The sequence below is a fragment of the Phascolarctos cinereus genome, unplaced genomic scaffold (genome assembly GCF_003287225.1).
Source record: "Phascolarctos cinereus isolate Bilbo 61053 unplaced genomic scaffold, phaCin_HiC Scaffold_4;HRSCAF=312, whole genome shotgun sequence".
NCBI classification, from domain to species: domain Eukaryota; kingdom Metazoa; phylum Chordata; class Mammalia; order Diprotodontia; family Phascolarctidae; genus Phascolarctos; species Phascolarctos cinereus.
The window spans coordinates 130,205,597-130,230,110 of NW_027555847.1; the positions used below are offsets into that span (position 1 = coordinate 130,205,597).

A 24,514-nucleotide genomic window follows, 5' to 3' on the forward strand; every position below is an offset into this window, starting at 1 on the left:
GAAGGAGAGTTAGCAGAGGGAGAACTAGGGAACTTCGCTGTGTTATGGGAGTTCCAGGAAGGTCCAAATGGCCAGTTCCATGGTTGAAAGCTAGAGGGCGCAGTTGGGTACAACTGGGTCTCAGGATTCTTGGGTCATATAGCCCCTCTAAGGAATATTATTCTCCCTCTTTCTCCAGTACTAAAAACTACACTTCAAATTACATGGTCCAATTGAGGCAACAGAATCTATATGAGAATGATCACTTACTGCCTCTGGAAAAGGTCATCATCCACCCCAACTACAGTGCTGCCAGTGAGGGCTTTGATCTCGCCCTGCTAAAACTCCAGGCCCTTGTACAGCTCACCGGGACCATCCAAACCATCTCGCTCCCTGAAGCCTCCCAGACCTTCACCCCTGACATGGAATGCTGGGTCACGGGGTGGGGGGACATTGAATCTGGAGGTGAGCTCTGAGAGGCTGGGGGGTGGGTGGGAGGTGTAGGGCCCTGGGGCATCCCAGGGATCAGGCCAAGACTAGGCGTTGCAAGGACTGTGGTGAGGAGAACAGAAAAGCCTGTGGAGATGACTCCCCTTGTTTCTTTGTTAATGAAAAATATTTTGAATATTCTGGGTTTCCCCCTGCATGCAGCAGACATGCTGTATTCTAGACGTCTTGTCCTTCACTCCCATACTCCTGTGCCTTGATGTTCAGACCTATGGGCAGAGGCACGAGGTTTTTTTGAGAGGGAGCTTCATGGTCTTGAGGAAAGATCACTGGATTTGGAATCAGAGGTATGAATCCAAACTTGGGTGATTACCCCCGTGTGACTGTAGACAAGTCATTTCCCCTACAGAGGGGGAAAAGAGGTCCCAAAGGGGCCTCAGTGTCTTCCCTTAGAAAATGAAAGGTGATCTCTAAAATACCTCCCAGCTCTAAATGACTGTCCCATGCTAAAAGACAGTCTGTCTTTGGCTATGTTCTTCTGCGGATCCTGGTGTCCAGGTATCAGTCCCCTCCAAAGCGCAAATGCTAGCCTTTGAGACTACTGTACCCCCATCCTACAGGGCAAGACACTGTGCCCAGATGCATTCTGTTCTCTTCTTTAAGCCAGCTGAAATGTTCCACTATCTCTTCCCTCTACAGTGCCTCTGCCTCCTCCCTACACTCTGAGGAACGTACAGGTTTCCATGATGGACGCCCTGACCTGTGACCAGCAATACCATCAGAATTCTATTATTCCCGAGTCTGAGAGGATCATCTTAGATAACATGATCTGTGCTGGTGAACCTGGCAAGGACTCCTGCCAGGTAGGAAGCTGCCTCCTCTTACTTGTGCTCCCTTCTCTAATTCTAGATTGAACCTAGGAGTCCTGTTTTCTTGTGCATTCTCTGTCCCTTGGGCCATCCTAAATGACTCTCTCTTGTCTTCCAGGGTGACTCTGGGGGAGCCCTGGTCTGTAAGGTGCAATGCTCCTGGCTCCAGGCTGGAATAGTGAGTTGGGGAATTGGCTGTGGAGCTCAACACAGACCTGGAGTCTGCACTCCTGTCACAGACTATGTGGATTGGATCAATCAGCACATCTAGTGATCTTCTGGTCCAATTCCTCCTTGTCTTTCTTCATCATGTCATCACCTTCAGCCATAATTCCGGCCTCCATGTCTGCTGGGAAACCAATGGAACTATTCCTTAATCCTCCCCATCACACCGGACACATACTGCCTTCTTCAAACACCTCCTTCCCTGTGGTATCTCTACTTCTCTGCCCTTCTGAGTGCTCTAGAAGCTGCAGGGTACAGAGCAAAGTGCCCTGGACTAGGAGTCAGGACGCCTGGCTTCTGATGTTCTGCTCTACCACTGGCTCATTGTGCGACCTTGGTCGAGTCCCTCCATGTGAGTTTCAGTTTTCCCCTGTGCAAGATATAATACAGTGGGGATGAAACTCTTGTGACTTCATGTTCCATGGTCCTGCTCTGTGTGGGTACTTGGATTATTTCAGGAGATAATGAGTGGGCAAAGAAGGAGAGAGGGAAAGAGGCTGATTTATATGGCATTGCTTCCATCTCATTAAATTGTGTGTGATTTTTGTACTTTGGAATGAATGTGTTTTCTTTGGGTTGGTTCTGGCCGAGGGAGCAAGTATTATATGGAAGGAATACAAAGTGATGGGCACCTTTGGAAGGAAGTTACAGGGAAGCAAGGTTTAGGTTCAAGTAAGGAAAAAACCACTTCTTAATAATCAACTGCACAGAAATGAACTGTCTCTTTGGGAGGTCCCAGGCTTAGAGATTTAGAGATAGAGCAACTTAAGACAACATCCGGTCCAACCACCTTACTTTACAAACAAGGTCTGGGAATGATAAGAGGTATGCCCAAGGTAACATATCTACTGACTGTCAGAGATAGGATTTTAACCCAGGTTTTGCAGTATTCAGGTCTATGTATAGAATTATCCACCAGGAATAATTGATTGGATGTCTTTTAGCAGAGAAGGGATGACTATTTGTCCTGACCACCATGGAAAAGATTCTTGCTCCCCATAGTGTTTGGACCAGATAACCTGAGAGAATAATGGTGTTTGGTATAGAATTGAGGTATCCTGCTGGCAGTAGACACTCCCTTCTCTCTGGTTGCCCAAGGCCTTAAGAGCTAGGGGGCAGGTCCCAAATGAGGTATCAGAAGGCCTGGATTCTAGTCTTATCTCTACTACTAACTCTCTATGTTTCCTTGATCCAGTTACCTCTCCTTTTGTGAGCCTCAGTTTCCTTATCTATAAAGTAGAATAATAGGGAATATAGGGTCTTTAAGAGCCTTCTTGACTATAACTATCCAAGACTCTATGACTATAGGTGTATTTCCCAAGAGATATCCTAAGAAGTTTAGAGAGGCACAGATTTGGGCCCATTGTTTTCTGAACTTAGCTAAGTGGATTGTCAAAGAATAGGCTGGGCTCATCCTGGTTATGGTACTTACTAATTGTGTGACTTTGGGAACCTCTATTCTCCAGACCAGAATGTTCGTCTTCAGAAGACTGCCACTGAGTTGGGATGTGTCCATTTGGACTCTCCAAATCTGCCCCAGTCCCAGGTTCGCTATCAGTAAAGCAGGGAGCCTTCTACTTGCTGGTGTATCCACCCATATACTTACCCAAATAATTCTGTCTATATAACTATGTAGTCTTCTAGGAAAGTGAACATTTTCTTTTCCACTAAAAAAGAAAGGGGAAGTGAAAAACCTTTCACCACAATTCAAATTTATCTTGTCCCCTCAAAAAATAAAATACAAACCACCTTTCTGAAAGCGTTTAAAGTCATTGCATCCCTCCTGTCTATGTCTTATAGCTTAGAAATCTTTGGGTAAAATCATTGGTAAAATCAAATTATTTTGTACTCTGGTGGCAAGCAATGAAGATGAATAGCTGTGCTCCTCCTGATGGGATGGGAGCTTCAGGCCTTCTCTTCCCTGAAAAACCACCATGAACCATTCAATTCGTGGTTTTACTGTTTCTGAGGGAGATCCTAGTAGTGGTAGCAGTGGTTTCCTGTTGTCAGCTGCCTGTCTCCCCAGACACCAGGCCATCCTAAATGTGGCCAGTGTAGACAGGGCTCTGCCCCTCCTTCTTTGCATTTGTTCTTTTCTCCTTTTAGAGGAAGGTCAGGTTCTGACCTTGTGAGCTTCAAAATGTTTGGGAGAGTGAGTTTGAGATCAGGGAGCCAGAGTCAATGGCAGATTTTTTGGGTAGTCAATCCCAGTGAGGAGTGAAGTTCTGAGACACCTTCCTGAGTTGTCATAGAAGAGGATGGAAGGCAGCCTAGAGGAAGGGATCGGGGGTTCATCCTAGCATTCTGAAGTTACCTTGGCGGAGGAAAACACTATGTGGAAGTTACTGTAAGTTAGAGCCCTCTCTCTTCAGGGCCCAAGGTGGTCAGAGTGTGCCCCCAGGGATTGGAGAGAGACTGGGTATTTCCTTTCTTTGTCTTCTCATTAAATATCCCTTTGCTAGGTGGCTTTCGTAGATAGAGGGTGGTGCATGGAGTCAGGAAGACTCATCTTTAGAGGTTCAGATCTGGTCTCGGACCCTTACTAGTTGTATGACCCTGGGCAAGTCATTTAACTATCCTTGCCTCAGTTTCCTTATCTGCAAAATGAACTGGAAAAGGAAATAGCAAACCACTCCAGTTTCTTTTGCCTAGGAAATCTCAAATGGGGTCATGATTGATAAATCTTATAAGGAAAGATCTTCCATGTCCCCTGTATGACTCTAAACATTGGGCTATAAGCCAGAGTGTGGTTATCTATGTTGACCTGAGAATTTAGCCAGTTCTCAGGAAAAGATGTGCTCTGGGAACCTGGCCAGTTCATCAGGACATATCAAGTTAATTAATATTCTAATATGTTTTGCTTGCTCCAGGAACTTGGCCAGTTCCTGGACCAAGTAAAAACATCTACTAGAATCATGGGCACCTCTGTTAGAGGCCCTATTTAAATCCTAATAGGGAAAGCCGTCTTTGAATTCTCGCCCATGGAGAGGATGCTCTGCCTAGGACTTTCCCAATCAGGACCCTGAAGGCTGTACCCAGGGAATCCCCAGCTTGGACTTCAGGTGTTGGTGCTTCCCCAAATTGGGGATGTTTTCTTATATTATTGCTATTCTTTGTATTCTTAGCCTGACTATAGTCATATAGCTAATTGTATGTTGCTGTAAATCTACCTTTTCTGTACCTATATTATGATCTTAATTAAAGCTATCTTCACTTCTCTCTCTAGGAGTGTGTCTTATTGTAGGAATGAATGTGAACCACATTTTTTCTTCCTTAATCACAGAGGTCACGAAGAGTCGGACATGACTGAAACAACTGAACAATAACAATAAAAGTTAATAAAATGAAATCATGGGAAAGTTGCTGCAAAAGCAGATTCTATGATACAGAACACATAACAGGAGAGTGGAGGTGGTTACTGCCCCCTCTCAGACTCTACTCCCTGAGCCCTCAGAGGTGATGCACAGATATAGACAGGCAGTATCCATAGCAGCAAACCCCTCTGAACACCAACTGAGATGCAGCACAACCCCAGAACACCAAGTCAGGGGCAGCCCAAGTCTCAGTAGGTGTGTCTCTGAACACAGTACCCTCTGTAGCTAAAACCCCTAAATTCTCACATCTTTCATAGCAAAATCTTTTAGACACACATCTACTTGTTTCAAAGCCCTTGGAACACACTCTCTGCAGCTAAATACTCTAAACTCAACATGTGAGGAAATCCTGGCAATACATTATTTCTGTTTGCTTGCTTAACACTAGTGCCAAAGTTAGCCTATTCTTCTCTAGGAAGATCCTACAGGCAGAGGGTCAGAGCCAGGCATGGCAGGCATTTCTGACCCTGTCTTATGACCAGACCTCCTGACCTTCTTAGGAAGCAGCTCTGAATTTCAGACTTCTGCATTCTTTGGCCACCATGCTGCTCTGTCTTCTCCTTTGTGCAAGAACCCTGCTGTCAATGTGTTCTCATCAGTTCTCCCAGGAAACTCCTAAATTGTCAGATTCCACAGACTCATGTAGAATAGGTGGTGATGGTGGGCTTATTTGGTATGAGGTGACACCTAGAAATGACTCCTGATGCTTCTGCCCTTATCCTCAAAAGTCTTGACTGGCTTTATAAGATTTCTGAAACTTTGTTACTGGAGTTCACTCTTTGCCATTTTTTGGTTTTCAGATGCCAGAAACCTCTCTTGATATCTGTGCTACTGATGGCCCCCTGCTCCTCATGTGGAACTGCCCCACTGTAGCCTGGACCTCCAGAAACCATGCCTTCCTCCCTGGGCAGTTTGATCAACTTAGCACTGAAATTCTGCCCATGACAGCGGAGCTCCCATGTATATATCCTGTTTATACATAGTGTTTTCATGTTTTCTTTACCTTACACTATCAGATCCTTCAGAATAGAGAGTATTTTTTTTTTGCCTTTCTTTGTATCCTTGGGCTTAGCACAGTGGATACTTACTACATTCTTGTTGACTTAAGTGAGTACAAACTCACCTAACCCACTCCATCTAGCTAGCCTCAGACCATGATTCCTATCCTATCCATTTATTCACCAGGAAAGCTGGTCCTACCAGGGCATCATGCTATCTGCCTTGCTACCACATGGGTATCTTCCACACATCCCACACTGCTGCTTCCTGTCTCTTATTGTCAGAACAGTAATCAAAGTAAGATTGCTTTTGGAAAGAAAGTCATGACCAATTGCCCTATGGCTTAGAATCTCTTGTCACTTGCCAAAAGAAAACCCCTTTCTCTGTTTACCACTTTCCTATATGGATTGTTCCCCTCCCTGCTTTAGTACATAAACTACTTGAACACGAGGGATCTTTCATTTCTGAATTCTGTAAGTGCAGAAATGATAGCCTAGTATATGATACGTGCTTAACAAATGCTTTGATATTCATTCATTGATTCACTCGCTCATTTATTCATTCATTCCCATTCATAGTGGGAAATAGAATCAAGGTTAGGAGAAGACATGTCTCCTGGAAATTTTGGAGAAGGTGGTCAACTTATTCTCTGTGAACAGAGCCTCCTCTAACCCTAGGTCTCATCTCCTCTGCCTTTGAGCTACCTCTTCCTTGGAACTCTGTCCTACTGCCCCAGGGCTCCCTAGTCAAATTCTCTGAGCTCTAGGGGAAGGGGTGAAGGCATTGGGCCATCCATTGGTGTGAGGAGTCATGAACCAGTCAGTCACATCCAATTACAAAGACTCTGCCACATACTTTATCTCCTCCTTCAAGGAGAATCCGTGAGCCAATCTTCCACTTAAGTGAATCTTCCTTCTTCTTTGTGCTTTCCTTTGTACCAAGAATGTCATGAAATCATAGACTAAAGGTTGAGAGGTACCTGACGGTGCACCTAATGCAATGCCTTTATTTTATAGCTGAAGTGACAGGCCAAGAGATTTGCCCAAGGTCGTGTAGGTAACACATGAGAGATTCAGGATTGTGGTCCAAGTCCTCTGGATGCAAATCCACCTCTCTTTCCAATTGACCACACTAACTGGATGTGATTCAATTTCTCTAGTAGTCAGCAAGCACATTGGTGACAGACAAGGATCTCACATTTCAAATACCACTAGCAAAGTTAAATTTTACAGGGAGGCTTTAAAACTATGTGATTCTTAGCATGCTACACAACCGTCTTCTTCCACCTTTCTACCACTATCACTGCAGAAGCAAAAGGGACCCACCACAGGATGGAGGGCCATTTCATATTATATTTTTGTTTTGTGAGTAAGACAAAGAATTCATCACCAAGTGAGCAACCGCTGGTGATCAGAGTGGGATAATCTGCTCATGCTTGTGCCCTTCTGGCATAGCCTTCAAGAACCCAAGATCATTTCTAGGCCACAACAAGGCCTCAAAGGAGGGTTTCCTGAAGGACCCACCCATATTACTATATAACCATTCAGTTAATCAAATATGTCCTTTCTCCCAATCCAAGGAAAATGGAAAAGTATCAGATAGATAAAGGCAGGGTTCTGATTACCTAGTAATAAGAATTTTTTTGTAACCTGGGTCCTGTCCAAGCTGAGGGCACTTTGCATGTTGCTGTTGTCACTATTCAGTCACTTTCAGTCATAGCTGACTCTTTGTGGCCCAGTTTGGGGTTTTCTTAGCATAGATACTGGAGTAGTTTGCCATTTCTTCCCCAGCTCATTTGACAGATGAGGAAACTGAGGCAAACAGGGTTAAGTGACTTGCCCAGGGTCATGCAGCTAGTAAGTATCTGAGGCCAGATTTGGACTCAGGTCTTACTGATTCCATGCCTGGCACTCTATGCACTGTTTCTTATAGATAATGAGCTTCCCTTAGACCTCTTGGCTTTTACTTTGTTAAACCTTCATATCAATCAAGGAGCATCATGGGTATTGGAGAAACCTCATTGCCTAAGACACCACAAAACACCCATTTGTTCTTGCTAGATAGAGTCCCTGAAATGAGTTTGTGGAAGAAAACTGACAATAAAGGATTTGACAAGAATTGAAAGATATTTTCTAAAGTCAGAGAATTGGGTAAGATCAGGGACTTTGAGTGTGAATCAGGAGAAGGGCAGTAAAAAGAATATATTTAACTTAAGCTGGGAAATCTGCTGGCTAGAGAAGGTGGCCACTAGAACTAAAAGAGTGTTAGCCCTCCCTTGCCAGGAAGAAGCTGAATAACTGCTGTACCCCCCGAGGTGGAAGCAGAGAGCAGCAAAGGGTCCTGAAGAGGCTGAGTATCTGAAGCCTGGAAGATGATAGAAAAGAGAAGTTCAGCAAACACGAGAAAAGCTGGTATGTCCAGAAAACGTGATGTCCAGCAAAGGGCAGCCTAACAACACCCCCAGGGGACATGAGCAGCTCCACAGTACTAGATGCAGAACTTATCCTGGCCACACATTCACTCTGGGCTTATGTCTCTCCTTACATGTGTGCCTTCCATTAATATACCTAGTCATAGGTGGGCCTGCTGTGGGAGCTTCTTCACACATGTAGCCTAGCTTCCTGTGTTCCCTTACATGTGTGCCCTTTAAATACATTCCCTAATCACATATGTTCTCTACATGCGTACTTTCCTCAACCAGGGGCATGATAATGTGAGGGAGAGGACACCCCATGTATTCATGGAGGAATCTTTTCTTGACTTTAATTTTTAATCTGTAATTTTCCAGGCTACTCGAATAGATGTCTTCTTCTATGAACTACTGTGTCCTTCGTCCTTGTAAAAGTAAATTCAAATATGGAAGTTCCTGAACCACAGTTTTGAGTTGATGCCAATCCTCAAAGTGCCTCCATCTCGGGGGGTAGCTTTCTGAGAGCCCATGAGTGATGGGGCACCCAAGTATTGCTCCACAAGCATAATTATATCAGGAACTGTTGTTTGTCCTTTCTCCTTGAAAAGGACCGTGACATCAGGGAGGTGATGTCATGACGTGCAAGTGAATTGGACTTAGGTGAGGAAGGGCTCTGCAAAGTTACCAGCCTCACTTTCTCCTCTGAAGCCATGCTGGTGCAATGGCAAGATCTAGATCAGGACAACTGGAGATGGCCCGCATGTCAGGAATAATAATGATAAGCAAAGTAATCACAAAAGACAAGGCCTTTCCTCCTAGACTATCTCTAAGGATGTGACCCAGGCACAAGGCCTCTCTAGCTGTTGTTCCAATCCATTCTCTGTCACACTGCAGACTCTTACAAAGCTCCCCCTGTATACAAGGTTGATTTACAAGCTCACATTTACTCATGGAATGAGTGGGGAGGCTTCTGTGTGGTGTGAGGAGAGCAGGGCCAAGAGGGTACCACCATACCAACACATTCCCCAAACCATGACAAGACCTAAAATTCAAGTTTTGTTCTCTTGTAGCAAGACTGTGCCCCCATTCAAATCCAAGCCAGACCCAGAGGGGCAGGGAGGGAATGCCTATGTGTGTGCCTGCCTGCTTATCTTTTAGTCAGCTTCCCTTTCTGCCCATCTGTCTTTCAGCTTGTCTTTTTGCCTAGTTCTCAGCTTGCTAACATCAAGTCACTCGTGGGCTTCTGGCCAATCTCAGCTATTCCAATGAATTTCTGGATGCTCAGCTATCACCTTTACCCCTGACATCTCTGGGGATTCTTGTTCCCCTGGAGTCTGCTGCTCACTGCCCTCCAGCTCACCAGGTCTGTTTGACCCATCATCTTCTGTCTGACCTTCCAGTCTATTTGCCCTCTTTACCCAACTCTCTATCCTCCTGTTACAGGCCAAGCCACAAGACTGCAGCTCAAGGCTATAAATTATCTGGGAATTATCAATCCTCACTCAGTGTTGTCACTAGTGTCAGAGGAGCAGTGAGACCCTAGGGCAAGATTTCACTTGCATAAAGGGAATTTCAAACCTTGTTAAAGAGTCATCATCAGTAACAGAAAGGGCAGTGGAGGAAATGACAAAAATCCAGGGCAATGCATGGGCGTACCTAGTAGTCACTCATTCACTGGTCAGTTTCTGAACCAGGTACAGATACCAAGGCTAGGGTCAAAATAGGACAGAAAAACCAAGAGAAGGGGAAAGGGATAATAGTCACAGTCTTGGCCTTGGTCATGCTTCATACTCAGCAAGAGGACTGTGACTGAGCACTGCTACAGGTCGGGAAATGGCTCAAGCTATGGGTTTTTAATGTTTCTTTTTAGGATCTATATGGAGGTAAACAGTCTGGGATAGAAATATGGGGGACTGTGAGGGTTCCCAAATTAAAAGGAAGATGGCAAAGAACCACAGGCAAGGTAGACAGTAGAGTGGGAGAAGAGAAAGAATATGTAGAGTTGTTCACAAATGTTAACTACTTCCCAGAGTTTTGTTTCTGTTTTTTTTTGTTTTAAGAGTAGAGAAGAGCCTTGAGAATTTCTCTTGGCTGAGGTCAGATTTTGGCAAGATATCAAATAAAGACATTATATGCCTTTTTTTTTTTTGGCAGTTTGGCTGGTTTTAATGAACTGTTTTTCTTTTTTCCTTTTTTTTTGTTTTAGAGGATAGCTCTCAGAGAAGGCGAGGGGAATGAAAATAATTTAAAACAATATATAATAATAAAAAGTATTTGGAAAAAAAGAACTGGAGAAAGAAAAAGACAGAGCAGTTCTTGCGTCCACGATGACATCAGGTATAGAAGGCTATTTGAGGGAGGACTTTTGAAGTTCAGGGAAAGGAAAAGGGAGGAGGTGTGAGAGCAGACCCAGGGAGCTGATTTTGTGTCTTGAGAAGGTAAATGAGTCTTGAGGTATGAAGGTATGAAGGAGACAGGCAAAGACAAGAGAGTCACCTTGCCTGCATAGCTAGCCAGAGACATTGTTAGACCCTAGGTTCTAGTGTTCATTTCCCCAAGCAGCAGGGAGCTTTGATGACAGAGCCCAAAGAAATGTCTCCATGGCTCAGACAGTCTCTATATGGAAAAAGAAAGTAGTGAAGGAGAACCAGTGGATCTGGCTAGGAGTATAATTTGGGACAAGAATTAGAATACTTCTGAGTCCTTAAATTCCACAACATTTGCTTTTCATGATTTTTTTTCAACTTTCTTGACCCTAGAATTTTTTTTATTGTTTGTTTCCTTTCCACTTCTGTTCCAATTAAATGTTTTCACTGATTCTGGCTTGTGATTTGCCTAGCTTTTGTTAGTATGGTAATAACTAAGTAGCCAGGGGTTTTACATTGGAGGTTAGAACATTCTTGAGCTACCCCTTAAAAAGAAACAAAAAAGCCCTCACATGGGATCCAGTAGTTGTCAGGGACTCCAGAATAAAGAAAAAAATGAATTCTATTCAGTCTAAACTGAATTGAATTCATCCTAGTACATACAGACTGAGCCCATATCTTCCAGGGCTATCCAGCCCCAGAGAATGTAGAGAGCAATTCAGTGTCCAAAGCTGTCCGAGGCACAGACTCAACCTGACCTTATGGGAGAAGAAGTGAGTGGAGACCCCTGGGTTTCTCAGTGAAAGCCAGTGGAAGGATTTTGCTGCAGATTATGATCACTTCTTTGTCTAAGATCAGTGCGGACAAAACAAGAGAGGTGGAATGACGGCTGAAATCATCTGTTCTGATGGCCTAGTTCAGACTTGTACAACCTGGCAGTATGTAGGGTCAAAATTAAAATAGGCTAACTTTCTTCTGGCCACAGATAGATTTTTAGTGGCTCACTTTTCAGGTAAGACAGACTGACGGTGGTTGGTAGCCATGGGTCACGTAAGAAAGAGGCAAAAGTAGGAAGTGGCAGCCCACCTGCCAAGTTACATGATGGGCACGGTGGTGACTAGTGGACGGCGGGTGGAGTGGGGTGTAGATAAAACACTTGTTATATCTTTACTTTCTTTTACATCCTCTACATATTTCTCAGGCTGCCTGAAATCCTTTGGTGGTTGATGCAAGGGTAGAGATTTCTCACTGGACATCTAAGTACCCACTTAGGCCCAAGTAATTGGATGTGACTGATGGGTTCATGGCTCCTCACACCAATGGATTGCCCAATGCCTTCACCCCTTCCCCTAGAGCTCAGAGAATTTGACCAGGGAGCCCTGGGGCAGTAGGACAGAGGCCCAGAGAAGAGGTAGCTCAAAGGCAGAGGAGATGAGACATAGGGGCAGAGGAAGCTCTGTTCACAGAGAATAAGTTGACCACCTTCTCCAAAATTTCCAGGAGACATGTCTTCTCCTAACCTTGATTCTATTTCCCACTATGAATGAGTGAATGAATGAATCAAACGAGCAAGTGAATCAATGAATAAATAAGAAAGCATCTATTAAGCACCTATCATATGCTAGGCTCTCATTTCTGCTCTTACAGAATTCAGAAATGAGAGAATCCTTGTATTCAAGTAGTTTATGTTCTAAAGGGGTAGAGGAGCAATCCATATAGGAAAGTGGTAAACAGAGAAAGGGGTTTTGTTTTGGCAAGTGACAGAGGTTCTAAGCCACAGGGCAATTGGTCATGATGTCCTTTCCAAAAGCAATCTTACTTTCATGACTTTTCTGACCATAAGAGATAGGAAGCAAGCAGGGCAGAATGTGTGGAAGGATACCCATGTGCTTGCAAGGCAGACAGCATGATGCCCTGGTAGCATCAGGTTTCCTGGTGAATAAATGGATGGGATACGAAGCATGGTCTGAGGCTAGCTAGGTGGAGTGGGTTGGTTGAGTGTGTACTCACTTAAATCAACAAGAATGTAGTAACTATCCACTCTGCTAATCCCAGGGATACAAAGAAAGGCGAAAAATAGTCTCTATTCTCAAGAAGCTGATATTGTAATGGTGAAGAAAACATGAAAACAACTATGTACAAACAGCATGTATACATGGGAGCTCAGCTGTCCCAGGCAGAATTTCAGTGCTAAGTTGCTCAAACTGCCCAGGGAGGGAGGGCATGGTTTCTGGAGGTTCAGGCTACAGGGGGCAATTCCACATGAGGAGCAGGGAGGTATTAACAGGACAGATATCAAGATGTCTGGATAAGTCCAAATTCCCTGGTGGATGAGTCAATGATAGTAGACTCATTCTGCCTCCAAATAATGTAAACCATACATCTACCAGTGAAACAGCACACATTATTAAGCACTTGCTATGTGCTACCATGTGTGTGTGGTGCGAAGCACTGGCCTTAGTGAAACCGGTCAGATTCCAGACCTCTGATCAGATTACCGGCTATTCTAGGTGTGTTTCTCTTCCCTATGCACTCTCTCTTGGTGAGCTCATCTGTTGTTGTTGTTGTTGTTCAGTCATTTTTCACTGGTGTCTGACTCTTTGTGACCCCATTTGATGTTTCCTTGGCAAAGACAGTGGAGTGGTTTGCCATTTCCTTCTCCAACTCATTTTAAAGATGAGGAACTGAGGCGAACAAGGTTCAGTGACTTGCCCAGGGTCTCACATCTGGTAAGTGTCTGAGTTCAAAATTGAACTGAGGCTGAGGCCAAATTTGAACTCAGGAAGATGAGCCTTCCTGACTCCCGGCCCAGAGTCTGTGCACTGTCGCACCACCTGGCTGCTCATTATTACTCAGTTATAATTCTCAAATCTATACCTCTCCAGCCAACTTCACCTCAGAATTTCACTTGGCTGGATAGATGTCCACTTCTAACCCAACTTGTCCAAAATTGAAGCTATGATTTTCCTTTCTAAACTTTCTCCTCTTCCTGTTCTCTTTTGAAGGTTTGTCATAAGAGGGGAAAAACCTTGGAGTTATCCTTGACACTTCTGCCACCTCCCATCAAAGCTATGTCCACAAATCTCTGACATCTCTCTGTTCTTTTTCATTTCCATTGCAGCCAATCTAAAGACAAGCCTTCATTATCCCTTCCCCAGCTTTTATTTATTCTGTTCACCACGTCTGGAATGGACTCTCCCCCCTCTCCAACCCTACCACACCAGGTGAAATCACCTAAAGATATCTTACACAACAGTAACCACCAAAAAGCATCTGGTACTGGTTAAGAAATAGACAAGTTACTCAACAGAACAGGCTAGGTAAGCAAGATCCACTAGCAAACAGTGTAAGATTTTAGGACACCAATTATTGGGATAAAGGTATCCCTGGTCAACAAAAACTACTGGGGAAATTGAAAAGAAGCCCAGCAGAAATTAGATTTAGATCACTATCTTAGAACTTAAACCACAAAATGTTCCAAATCTACATATAACCTGAATATAAAAGATCATGTTAAAAAATTAAAGGTGAGGGGCAGTTCAATGGTGCAGTGGATAGAGCACCGGCCCTGGATTCAGGAGGACCTGAGTTCAAATCCAGCCTCAGACACATAACACTTACTAGCTGTGTGACCCTGGGCAAGTCACTTAACCCCATTGCCTAGCAAAAATTAAAAAAGAAAATTAAAGGTGAGTTGAAGGAAGTACTTTAATCACCTATGCCTAGGGGAAGAAATGTTAAGTAAAAAGGGAGAAAGGTAATCATAAAAAAGAAAATGGACAATTTTGATTATTCTAAGCTGGAAAGCTATTTCATGAACAATAACAATGTAGCTAGAATGAGATGAGAAGTAGTTGATTTGGGGTGGGAAAGACTTTTGTTTTAGCTCTCTCTGAGAAAAGTCGATACCAACATACATAAACAATTTACACAAATTCCGTACAAACAAGGGCTGTCTACTAATAGGTAGGTGGTCAGAAGATACATATGGGCAGTTTCAAAGGAGAAATAAAAGCTATCAACCAATTCATGAAAGACTGCTCCAATAATTAATGGTAAGAGAAATGTAAATTAAAACAACTCTGAAATGTAAACTAAAACATCACTTTGTGCCCATCAGATTGACAAAGATGGAAAAAGGTAACATGGTAAATGTTGGAGTGGACTGGAAGACAGGACACTAAAGCACCATCAGTGAAGCTGTGAGTTCTAACGATTCTGGAAAATAATTTAGAAATACGCTCCAAAGTTAATGAATTGCATGATTAAGAATGTACCTAAGAAGGTCAAAGACAAAGGGAGATTTTCCCATATTTACAGCAGTACCACTATAAAGGTGAAACCTGGCCAGTAGGGCTGATTGGCAGGATAAAGTCGGTTATTGTTCAGTCATTTCAGTCGTGTCTGACTCTGTGACCCCATTTGACTCTTTCTTGGCACAGATACAGGAGTGGTTTCCCATTTCCTTTTCCAGGGATAAAGCTAGAGCAAGGCCAAGGACTAACGTTCAGTCTTCCCAAAGAGTTTGTGGTCCCTGCCATAGAGTCCAAGGCCCCATCACAGGGCTTGAGATGGTAAGGGCAGCAGGGAGATGGTATAGAGAAACTGTTCCCCCAGCTGGATCTTCAGGTCCTGAGGATTCAAGGAGCTGTCAATGGAGAGTAAAAGAAGCAGTCAGAGGCCTAGGGGGGAAAGTGGCTTTAGTGTTGCAAAGCCTGGAGGCAAGCCTTAGTCTGATACCTACTATTTATGTGATACTACTGGGAAAGTCAGCCTGATCTCTTTGAGCTTCAGTTTCCTCATCTATAAAGTCAAGATAAATAATACTCATGCTGCCTACCTCACAGGGAGGGTGAAGAAAGCACTTTCATTTCTTACAATAGTATTGCTTATAAGGAGGCACCAAAGGGCAGTGACATAGTTCTCAGCCATTTGGGAGTTAGAAACAAAGACAGATATGAGAGTGAAGGACTTGGAAGTGACAGAGAAGGTAAGATGATGATGATGGATCAAAACTATTCTCACTTTATTTGCCCCCTTGGTTACCCTCTAGTGTTGCAGCAATGAACAAGCCAGGAAGAGAATTCTGGAGAGATCAGTCCAGCCAATGGCCATCTCTAGAAAACAGCTGGAGAAAGGATTAGAGGTTATTGCATACAAAACAAGTGTGAGTGAAAAGGGAGCACCATGGAGAGGGATGAACTTAATCTTTTTTATTGTAAACTTAATCAACAAATCAACAAACATTAAAAAAATTGGAATATCGAGGAGGGAATGAGAAAGAGAAAGAGAGAGGAGAGATCAAAACAAACGATTACACACAGTTTGTTAAAAAAATCATATATACAAATTGTAAGCATATATACATATATAGATGTATATATGCAAACATGCAAATATGTATATGTGTGTACATAGGTATGTATGGACATAGTATGTTCAGAGGCTTCAGAGACTCTAGTGGGGAACGATGTGGCCGGAAAAGTACAGGTTAGATGGGAGATGAACATTCCATTTCAAGCCCCAAGCCCTAAAATCTTCCTAATCTTCTGACACACTGCTTAAAATGCTATCATCCCTTTCAGGCCCAGGTTCTCAATTATTTTTGTATGGTACAGCCCTTTGGCATTCTGATGGATCCTATGGAACTCTTCTCAGAACAGTGTTTTTAAATGCATAAATATATAAGATTATAGAAGAAACAAATTTTTCTGAAATACAGTTGTACTTTTTTTTACATTCATGGATGCCATGTTAAGAACCTCTACTTTAGGATGTGAGGCCACAAATCACCCTGGAAAGGGTGCTAGTCATTTATTCTCTCAGCGTAAATTAGTTTATCAGATTATTTCCAACAAAGCTGCTCCGGACACCTCTTGATATAAAGAGAGCAGAGAGATGTTCAAGGTGCTGAAGCCTTGGCAAAGAACTTGTCCCCTGAAAAATAAGAACAGGGATTTCAAAGACCAAATTATCCTCCTTCACATCTCTGCCTTAGGTGGACCATCTTCTCTCTGAACCACCTTGCAGGGTGTAACTGCGAAGAATTGAAGCTGAAAACTGTACGTAATAAAAACCTGCATTTTCGTTACCGTGTTCTTTTTTTGTTCTATTATCTGTAAAGAAATGCACATTTTATTTGCTATTTGTTAATGTCAGAATAAAAACAGTTTTTAATGTTAACACAGCCGTCTCTAGGATAGAGATGATGGCATTGTATTAGGTGTTCCCTCAGGAGCCTTCCAACCTTTAGTCTATGATTCCATGGCATTCTTGGTAGAAAGGAAAGCACAAAGAAGAAGGAAGATTCAACTAAATGGAAGATTGCCTTGTAGATTCTCCTTGAGAAAGAGATAAAGTGGGTGGCAGAGTAGACCAGGAGTGGCAGCTTGTCCTCGAAGAAAGGATGCTGTTCCCTCAGATTGGTGGCCTCTTTTGGCCATCTAGGGGATAGGCAGGCAGGATCTTGTTCCCTGGAAACAGCTGGGTTTGGCTTGGGGGCCACGCCATCTCTATGATGCTTTACAGCTTAGATGAGCTTTTCTATGTGACATCCAAGTGAAGATGCTAGGGCAGGTACTGTTACTTCATTTTATACAGGAGGAAACTGAGGCCCAGAGAAAGGAAAGAAGTGGTTCAGTCATAACAGTGAATTAGTAACAGAATCCAGACTCAAAGCCCAGGTCTCCTGACTCCCAACCCTATACCTGTCCCCACTACCTTCCTTTCCCACCTCCCTGGTCCATTTTTTCTAGTATTTCTCTGTGGTGGAAAAGACCTGGAACCCACCTGCCTCTGAAGAACTAAAGATTGGTATCCCACTGAAGGGAGTGGAAAGCTGGATGATGAGTTGGAGCAAGCTGCAGTCTTCTACTGATGAGGAACAGAGAACAGGAAAGAAGGATATTAGCAGAGAATTGTATGACAAGAAGAAAAAATGGGCTAGTCCTGGGACAAGAGTGTTGGATTCCAGGTGGTCAGCTAGAATGTTCCACTGGTACCCCTGAAACATCGGGAGAAAGTGAGGAAGGCTTCCAGCATGTCAGGTGGACCTTCTGCAGCACGTTTTGGGGAGGTCATGGATAGGAATCACCTAGGCAGGGCAGGTGCAGGCAGGCTGCAAGCTTTACTATTGTAAGGAATTCCTGAATCAATGAAATCTTGAATCTATTTGAGTATTTGTAAGAGAGCACTATGCTAGGCTCTGGGAAAGACACCAAGTTTAGGTAAGATACAGGCCCTGCCTTCCTGGTGCTTACTATATAAGTAGGGGGTGAAGATTCTGAAGCTATACTAGAAAATTGTTGTTGTGGAATTATTACAGTCATATTCAATTCTTTGTTACTCTAGGTGGAGTTTTCTTGGCAAAGATACTAAAGTTGTATGCCATTTCCTTCTCCAGATCATTTTACAGATGAGGAAACTGAGGCAAACAAGGGTAAGTGACTTACTCAGCATCACACAGCTAGCAAGTGTCTGGGGCCAGATCTGAACAAAAGAAGTTGTGCCTTCCTGACTCCAGGCCCGGCACTATATCCACTGTGCTACCCAGCTGGCCCTGGGCATCCAGCCTGAATTTGTATCTTTGTAATTCCTCTAAATTAGCCTTCATTTCCTTTTGATTGATCCTCATATGACATAGAGTCCAGGCCCTTCACAATCTTTGCTCTTCTCCTTTGCATATTCTTATGCCCGTCAATGTGCTTCTTACACAGTAGTGCCCAGAACTAGTTATTCTCCAGATGTAGTCTGACCGGAGCACAGTTCAGATCCGTAAGCGAAGAACACAAACATTTATTAAATGCATGCTATTTACCAGAGACTGTCCTATGCACTAGAGATACAAGTAGAAGAAATAAAAAAGTCAGTCTCTGGTCTTGAAAAGCTTATATTCTAATGGTGGAAGACAATAGAGAAAACAAAGTTTTGGTGTGCTTTTAAGCTTTAATGTAGTCAAATCTTGTCCATTCTCAATAGTTTTAGTTTAAAATCTTTTAGATTGTATTACCAAGATATCCCACAAAGCTCCCAAGTATTGCTATACGGTAGGTACAAGAATATGTTGTTACACCCACAGCAACAGATATGACTATGTAGCATTTTCTGGAAGGAACTAGACATCTTCCTTTCCTCCAACCAATGGTAGGGAGTCAACAAGGGATTATTTATTAGGTGCCTAGTACCATGTACTAAGTGCTCTGGATGCTATTGGAGAGAGGTGATAGAAGGAACAATAACCCACAATTGAAGTTTCTCATTTCACCTCAAAAGTTGGAGACAGCACCCCTCTAAAAATGCATAGAGTTGAACTCTTTCTTCAACACATTTTGTTCCAGAAAACCCAGAGGCCCTTGCATAAAATCATGGGGGAGTCACAGTACAAACCATGGCCAGACCCTGGCATTCACAGGTCAGGAGCTGGAGCTGCCAGGCCTTATCAGGCCCTGTCAATCCAAAAGGAGGATGAAGCTCTGTCTGGTCCCATCCCCTAGGCACTGGAAGGCAGCTAGCTCCTACTGCAGCTGGAAACTCCAACTACACTCCAGCTGTGAACACAAATCCAGCTGCTACCCACGTTCTCTGATTCTGACACTCAGAGCAGATGAACACGTCAAGCATCTCCCTCACTTCCTGATTACTTCTGGACCTTTAAGAGCAAGGGGAGCTGGGAACAGGTTCTGGACTGCAAGACAAGGGACAGAATGGAGGCCAGAGGAGGGAGCTGAGAAGAGAAGTCTTTGATGGGGACCTGAGCCTCATCTTCAAATATCTAATTGGCTGAAATATGGAGGAGGGATTAGATATGTTTTGCTTGGTTCCAGAGGGCAGACCCAGCACCAAAGGGCAGAAGTTATAGGAAGGCAGATTTCTGCTGAACACTAGGTGTCTAGTTCTGTGATTCTGGTGGGGTAGCTATGGCCAGATTCACAACATTTCTGCCCTTGGCGATAGTTATAAAACGTATCAGTGGCTCATGATTACGTCCTCAGGCAGTCACAGAAAATTCATATCCAACATCCAGTCTTTAACAGAATAAAAGAACATGCTTAGAAATGGGTGCCAGAATCTGGAACTATGGCTAAGGGGCGATGAAATAGTGCATATCCTTTGATCCAGTAATAGGACTACTAGATCGAGATTTTTAAAAAAGGGGAAAGGACCCACATGTACAACAATATTTATAGCACTCTTTTGTCACTGTGGGCAGGTCAATTAGTATCTCTTGGGCTCAGTTTCCTATTCTGTAAAATGAAGAGTTTGGATGCGAAGGCAGCTAGGCATAGTGGAGAGAGCGCATAGAATCAGAGATCCTGAGTTCAGATGCTGGCTTATTACAGCTGTGACCTTAGGTGAGCCACCTTCTCTCTAGGGGCCTCAAGTTCCTCCTTCGTAAAATGAGGCCCACTCTAAATTTTGAAATTATATGATCCTCTTACTTCATTTGCTCACTCGTTTAATAATTCATTTGATGCTTATTTTGTTAGTGTTTATTTTGGGCAGAGTACGAAGTATGTGATGGTAACTGGGAAATGCGCAAAGCCTAGGTAAAAGAGGACTGCTGTCCTCCTGGGGAGCTCACAATCTAGGGAAGGTACTAAGAAACAAACAGAGGTATCTACTTGAAAAACTTCCCGAATTTATGAATTGGTCTATAGGGAAGTGCAAGTGAGTCAACTCCCCCTGTAAGCACAGATGGGGACCTGCTCTGTAATTTGTGGTTTTGGAGAATGCCAAGGTGTTGAGATTAAGGAACTCCAGCAGGGTCCTGCACTGAATATGAGTCAAATGTGGGTGTTGAAACCAAGGCCAACTGTCTATCCAATATGCCATGCTTCTCACAGATAACTATACTAACAAAACATACCTGGAATAGTGCTTGGAGAGAAGAAAGCAACATAGAGGTAGGGAAAGTCTGAGCATGTAGGGAGTCCTAAATACCTTTGGTCTAGTTATGATTGGTGCCAGAGGCCAAGACTTTGAATGATCCAGAAAAATGGGGAAGAGGGCCTGAGGAGCAGAAAGGGGGTGGGGACGGAATAGGAGAAGATGAGAACATCAGGATCTGACTGGCTGTTGACCTGTGTGTGTCCCAAATCCACTTGCTCCACCACCTTACCTCTCCCTCCAATCCCCAGAGGAGGGCTAAATGCCCCCGTGGGCAATCTCGCTCTTCTCTTTTTTTTGAACTTCCTGTTATGGGTGTATAAGTAGGGTGCTGACCAAGGCAGAAGCACAGAACTGGAGAAGTAGATCAAGGTAAGGATCCTGCTCCATTCTCAGACCTTGGCTACCCAGCCCAGGCTCAGCTGGATGGAGATGTTGGGCTGGAGGACTTTGCTCCACCCCAGACTCTAGCAACTGGAGCCCTTCTCTGTTGACCCGAGCCCTCTCCCTTTTCTCTCTGTCCAGATGATTTTCCTGCTGCTTCTGACCCTTCCCCTCCTGGGAAACTCAGTCCCTGTGATTCAAGGTGAGTTATAGCCCCATCCAAGTATTGTCTACACCCTGGAATTCCTGTTTCCAGTGCTCAGCCTATTGGTGGCCGCATGGGGAGTATTTCCTGGGATCCAGGAGAGAACGGTTCAGCTCTTACCTAGGGATAGGGTGGTTTGATTAGGGCAGAGGTAGTTTCCAGGTGACCAGACTCTGGCTTCTCCCAGTGTGAATGTGAGCTCCTTCCAAGTTGGGGTAGTTTCATTCTTTGCCCTTGCGTTCTGAGCACATGGCACAGTGTACTGGCACATAGTGGGTGCTCCCTAGAGACTTCTTGAAGGATTGGCAGAAAGTTGTAGTGGAGAGTGCCAGACTTTGGGTAAGGAAAGCCCTAACTGCAATCTTATTTCTGTTTCTAATACTTACCCATTTGGAGCCTCAGTTTCCTCATCTGTAAAATGATAATACCTGTACTATTTATCCCCACAGAGTTGTTATAAGGATCACATGGGATCATCAGTGGACAGAGTTCATGGGAAGGGCAATTTAAACGATTAATACACTGTAGAATGTCAGCTACTGTTACTTTGTTTACCGGGAGATGGGTGATGGCACGTCAGCTGCCAACCAGCTCTTGGCAGAGAATCTCAAGGCCAGGAATGATCACTGGCAATGTATGAGATCCTGGCATGAGAACTAGATGCGAGGATTCACAACACTGATGGATCTTCTTGCACAATCACCCATTTCTCCATCCAGACAAGCAGGAGACTAGGATTGTTGGGGGCGATGATGCTCAGGAGGGAGAATGGCCATGGCAGATCAGTCTGAGGAAAAGTGTTGGTGGTTTGTGGAAGCACATCTGTGGGGGCTCTCTCATCGACCCCAGTTGGATCCTGACAGCTGCCCACTGCTTTCCTAGGTGAATCACTTCCCCCTCTCAGAGGTGCAAGGGGGCATGAATCGGGGGGTGGGACAGAGAGAGCCTCAGGTCTCAGAGAAAGAGGATCTGGATTGTAGTTCAGACTGTGCCACATACTAACACAGTGTATGACCTTGGACAAGGCTCTTCCCTTCTCTGGGCCTCGTTTTCTAAAATGGGGATACCAATCCCTATCGTGAGTTCCTCACTTGGCTATTGGACAAAAAAATCTCTTTTTCATCTGCAAAGTGCCTAACAGATGTATGGCACAATGTTACTACGATAAGATGGGAAATCCAGGGGAAAGAGAAGGAGAGTTAGCAGAGGGAGAGCTAGGGAACTTCCCCGTGTTATGGGTGGTGGGGGGCTATGGGAGTTCCAGGAAGGTCCAAATGCCCAGTTCCATGGTTGAAGCTAGAGGGCACAGATGGGTCCAACTGGGTCTCAGGATACTTGGACTGGGCCATGTAGCCCCCTCTAAGGAATATTATTCTCCCTCTTTTTTCCAGATCTGGAAAGGAAACTTCACAATATATGGTCCAGTTGAGGCAACAGAATCTATATGAAGATGACAACCTGGTGCCCCTGGAAGAGATCATCATTCACCCTAAGTATACTGGTTTCAAGGCAGGCTCTGACCTTGCCCTGCTAAAACTCCAGTTCCCTGTACAGCTGAATGAGAATGTCCAAACCATCACGCTCCCTGAAGCCTCCCAGACCTTCACTCCAGACATGGAATGCTGGGTCTCTGGTTGGGGGAACATTGGATCTGAAGGTGAGCTGTGAGAGGCTGGGAGTGGGTGGGAGGTGTGGGGCTCTGGGATGTCCCAGGGTTAGTAGAGGGCCAGGATCAAGGCCAAGACTAGGCATTGCAAGGACTGTGGTGAAGACAGCAGAAAGGGTTGTAGAGATGACATTTCTAGGATTTCTTTATTAAGGAAAATTATTTTGACAAGTCCTGTTTCTTTGCTATACAGAGCAGTGATGCTGTGTCCCAGAACCCCCTGTGTCTGGGAGCTCAGCCTGCTGGGGGCTCAGTCTAAGGTCATTGCTAAAGGCTATAGTGAAAAGAGCACTGGATATGGAATTAGAGGGTTCCAAACTTGGCTGCTTTCTACCTGTGTGTCCATGTACTATGTGCCATTTCCCTCTTTGGGCCTCAGTTTCTCTCTCTGTCACATGAAGGGTTTGAACTAGGTGATCTCTGAAATAACTCTCAGCTCTAAATGACTACTTTGTCCTGACAGTCGACTTCTGACTATGCTTCTTTGCTGACCCTGGTGTCTAAGTATCAGTTATTCCCAGAGCACAGATGTTGGCCTCCACGATGTTCTGTACCCTCACCTTTGTTTATAGACCCAGAGTCTCACTGTGCCCAGAATTCTCCTGCCTCTGATCTAAGCTCGCAGTAATTCTTCATGATTGCTTCTCTCTTTAGAGCACCTGCCCCCTCCCTTCACCCTGCAGAAGGTGAGGGTCCCTGTGATGGATGCCGTAACCTGTGACCAGGAATACCATGAAAATAACTTCATTCCTGAAGAGGAGAGGATTATTCTTGATGACATGATCTGTGCTGGTGAAGCTGGCAGGGGCCCTTGTCAGGTGAGAGGCTTTCTGTGTTTGCTCCTCTGTGAGGCCCTTCCCCTAACTCTAGATTGAACTTAGGTGTCCTGTTCTCTTGTGCATTCTCTGTCCCTTGGGCCATCCTAACAGCCTCTTTTTGTCTTCCAGGGTGACTCTGGGGGAGCCCTGGTCTGTAAGGTTCAGGGATGCTGGTTCCAGGCTGGAATAGTGAGTTGGGGAGAGATTTGTGCTGCTCCCCATAGACCTGGAGTCTTCACTCGTGTCGCGGCCTTTGTGGATTGGATCAATCAGCTCATCCAGTGATCTTGTGGCCCAATGCCTCCTTGTCTTTCTTCATCACATCATCACCTTCAGCCATAATTCCAGCTTCCACGTCTGCTGGGAAACCAATGGAACTATTCCTTATTTCTCCCCATCACACCAGACTCATACTGCTGTCTTTAAACACCTCCTTCCCTGAGGTATCTCTCCTTCCCTGCCTTCTTAGTGCTCTAGAAGCTGCAGAGTGCAGGGCAAAGTTCCCTGGACTAGGAGTCAGGACCCTGGCTTCAGGTGTCCTGCTCTACCACTAGCTCATTGTGTGACCTTGGTTGAGTTCCCCTGTATGAGTTTCAGTTTTCACCTGTGCAAGATATAATACAGTGGGGGTGAAACTCTGGTGACTTCATGTTCCATGTTTCTGCTCTGTGCGGACACTTGGATTATTTCAGGAGATGATGAGTGGACAAAGAAGGAGAGAGGGAAAGGGGCTGGTTTGCATGGCATTGCTTCCATCTCATTAAACTGTGTGTGATTTTTGTACTTTGGAATGAATGTGTTTTCTTTGGGTTTGTTCTGGCCAAGGGAGCAGGTATTATATGGAAGGAATACAAAGTGATGGGCACCTTTGGAAGGAAGTTACAGGG

At 44.4% G+C, this 24,514-nt stretch overlaps 1 protein-coding gene across 1 annotated transcript; it reads left to right on the forward strand.

Annotated features, from left to right (window-relative positions):
• Positions 1-203: 203 nt before the first annotated feature.
• On the forward strand, positions 204-24,012 carry LOC110221843 (tryptase alpha/beta-1-like). The gene is made up of 8 exons (XM_078151706.1): positions 204-444; positions 1,126-1,289; positions 1,414-1,473; positions 21,080-21,140; positions 21,863-22,025; positions 22,535-22,800; positions 23,464-23,627; positions 23,757-24,012. Exons 1-8 carry the CDS (start codon positions 204-206, stop codon positions 23,910-23,912), a joined length of 1,275 nt encoding a protein of 424 aa, XP_078007832.1. The 3' UTR covers positions 23,913-24,012.
• The last annotated feature ends 502 nt before the right edge of the window (positions 24,013-24,514 follow it).

Bases quoted from the DNA above. Each gene is read 5' to 3' on its own strand.
- LOC110221843 (XM_078151706.1), top strand. From the start codon at position 204: ATGGTCCAATTGAGGCAACAGAATCTATATGAGAATGATCACTTACTG. The intron at 445-1,125 runs GTGAGCTCTGAG...TTCCCTCTACAG, and splicing joins GGGGGACATTGAATCTGGAG to TGCCTCTGCCTCCTCCCTAC. The intron at 22,801-23,463 runs GTGAGCTGTGAG...TTCTCTCTTTAG, and splicing joins GGGGAACATTGGATCTGAAG to AGCACCTGCCCCCTCCCTTC.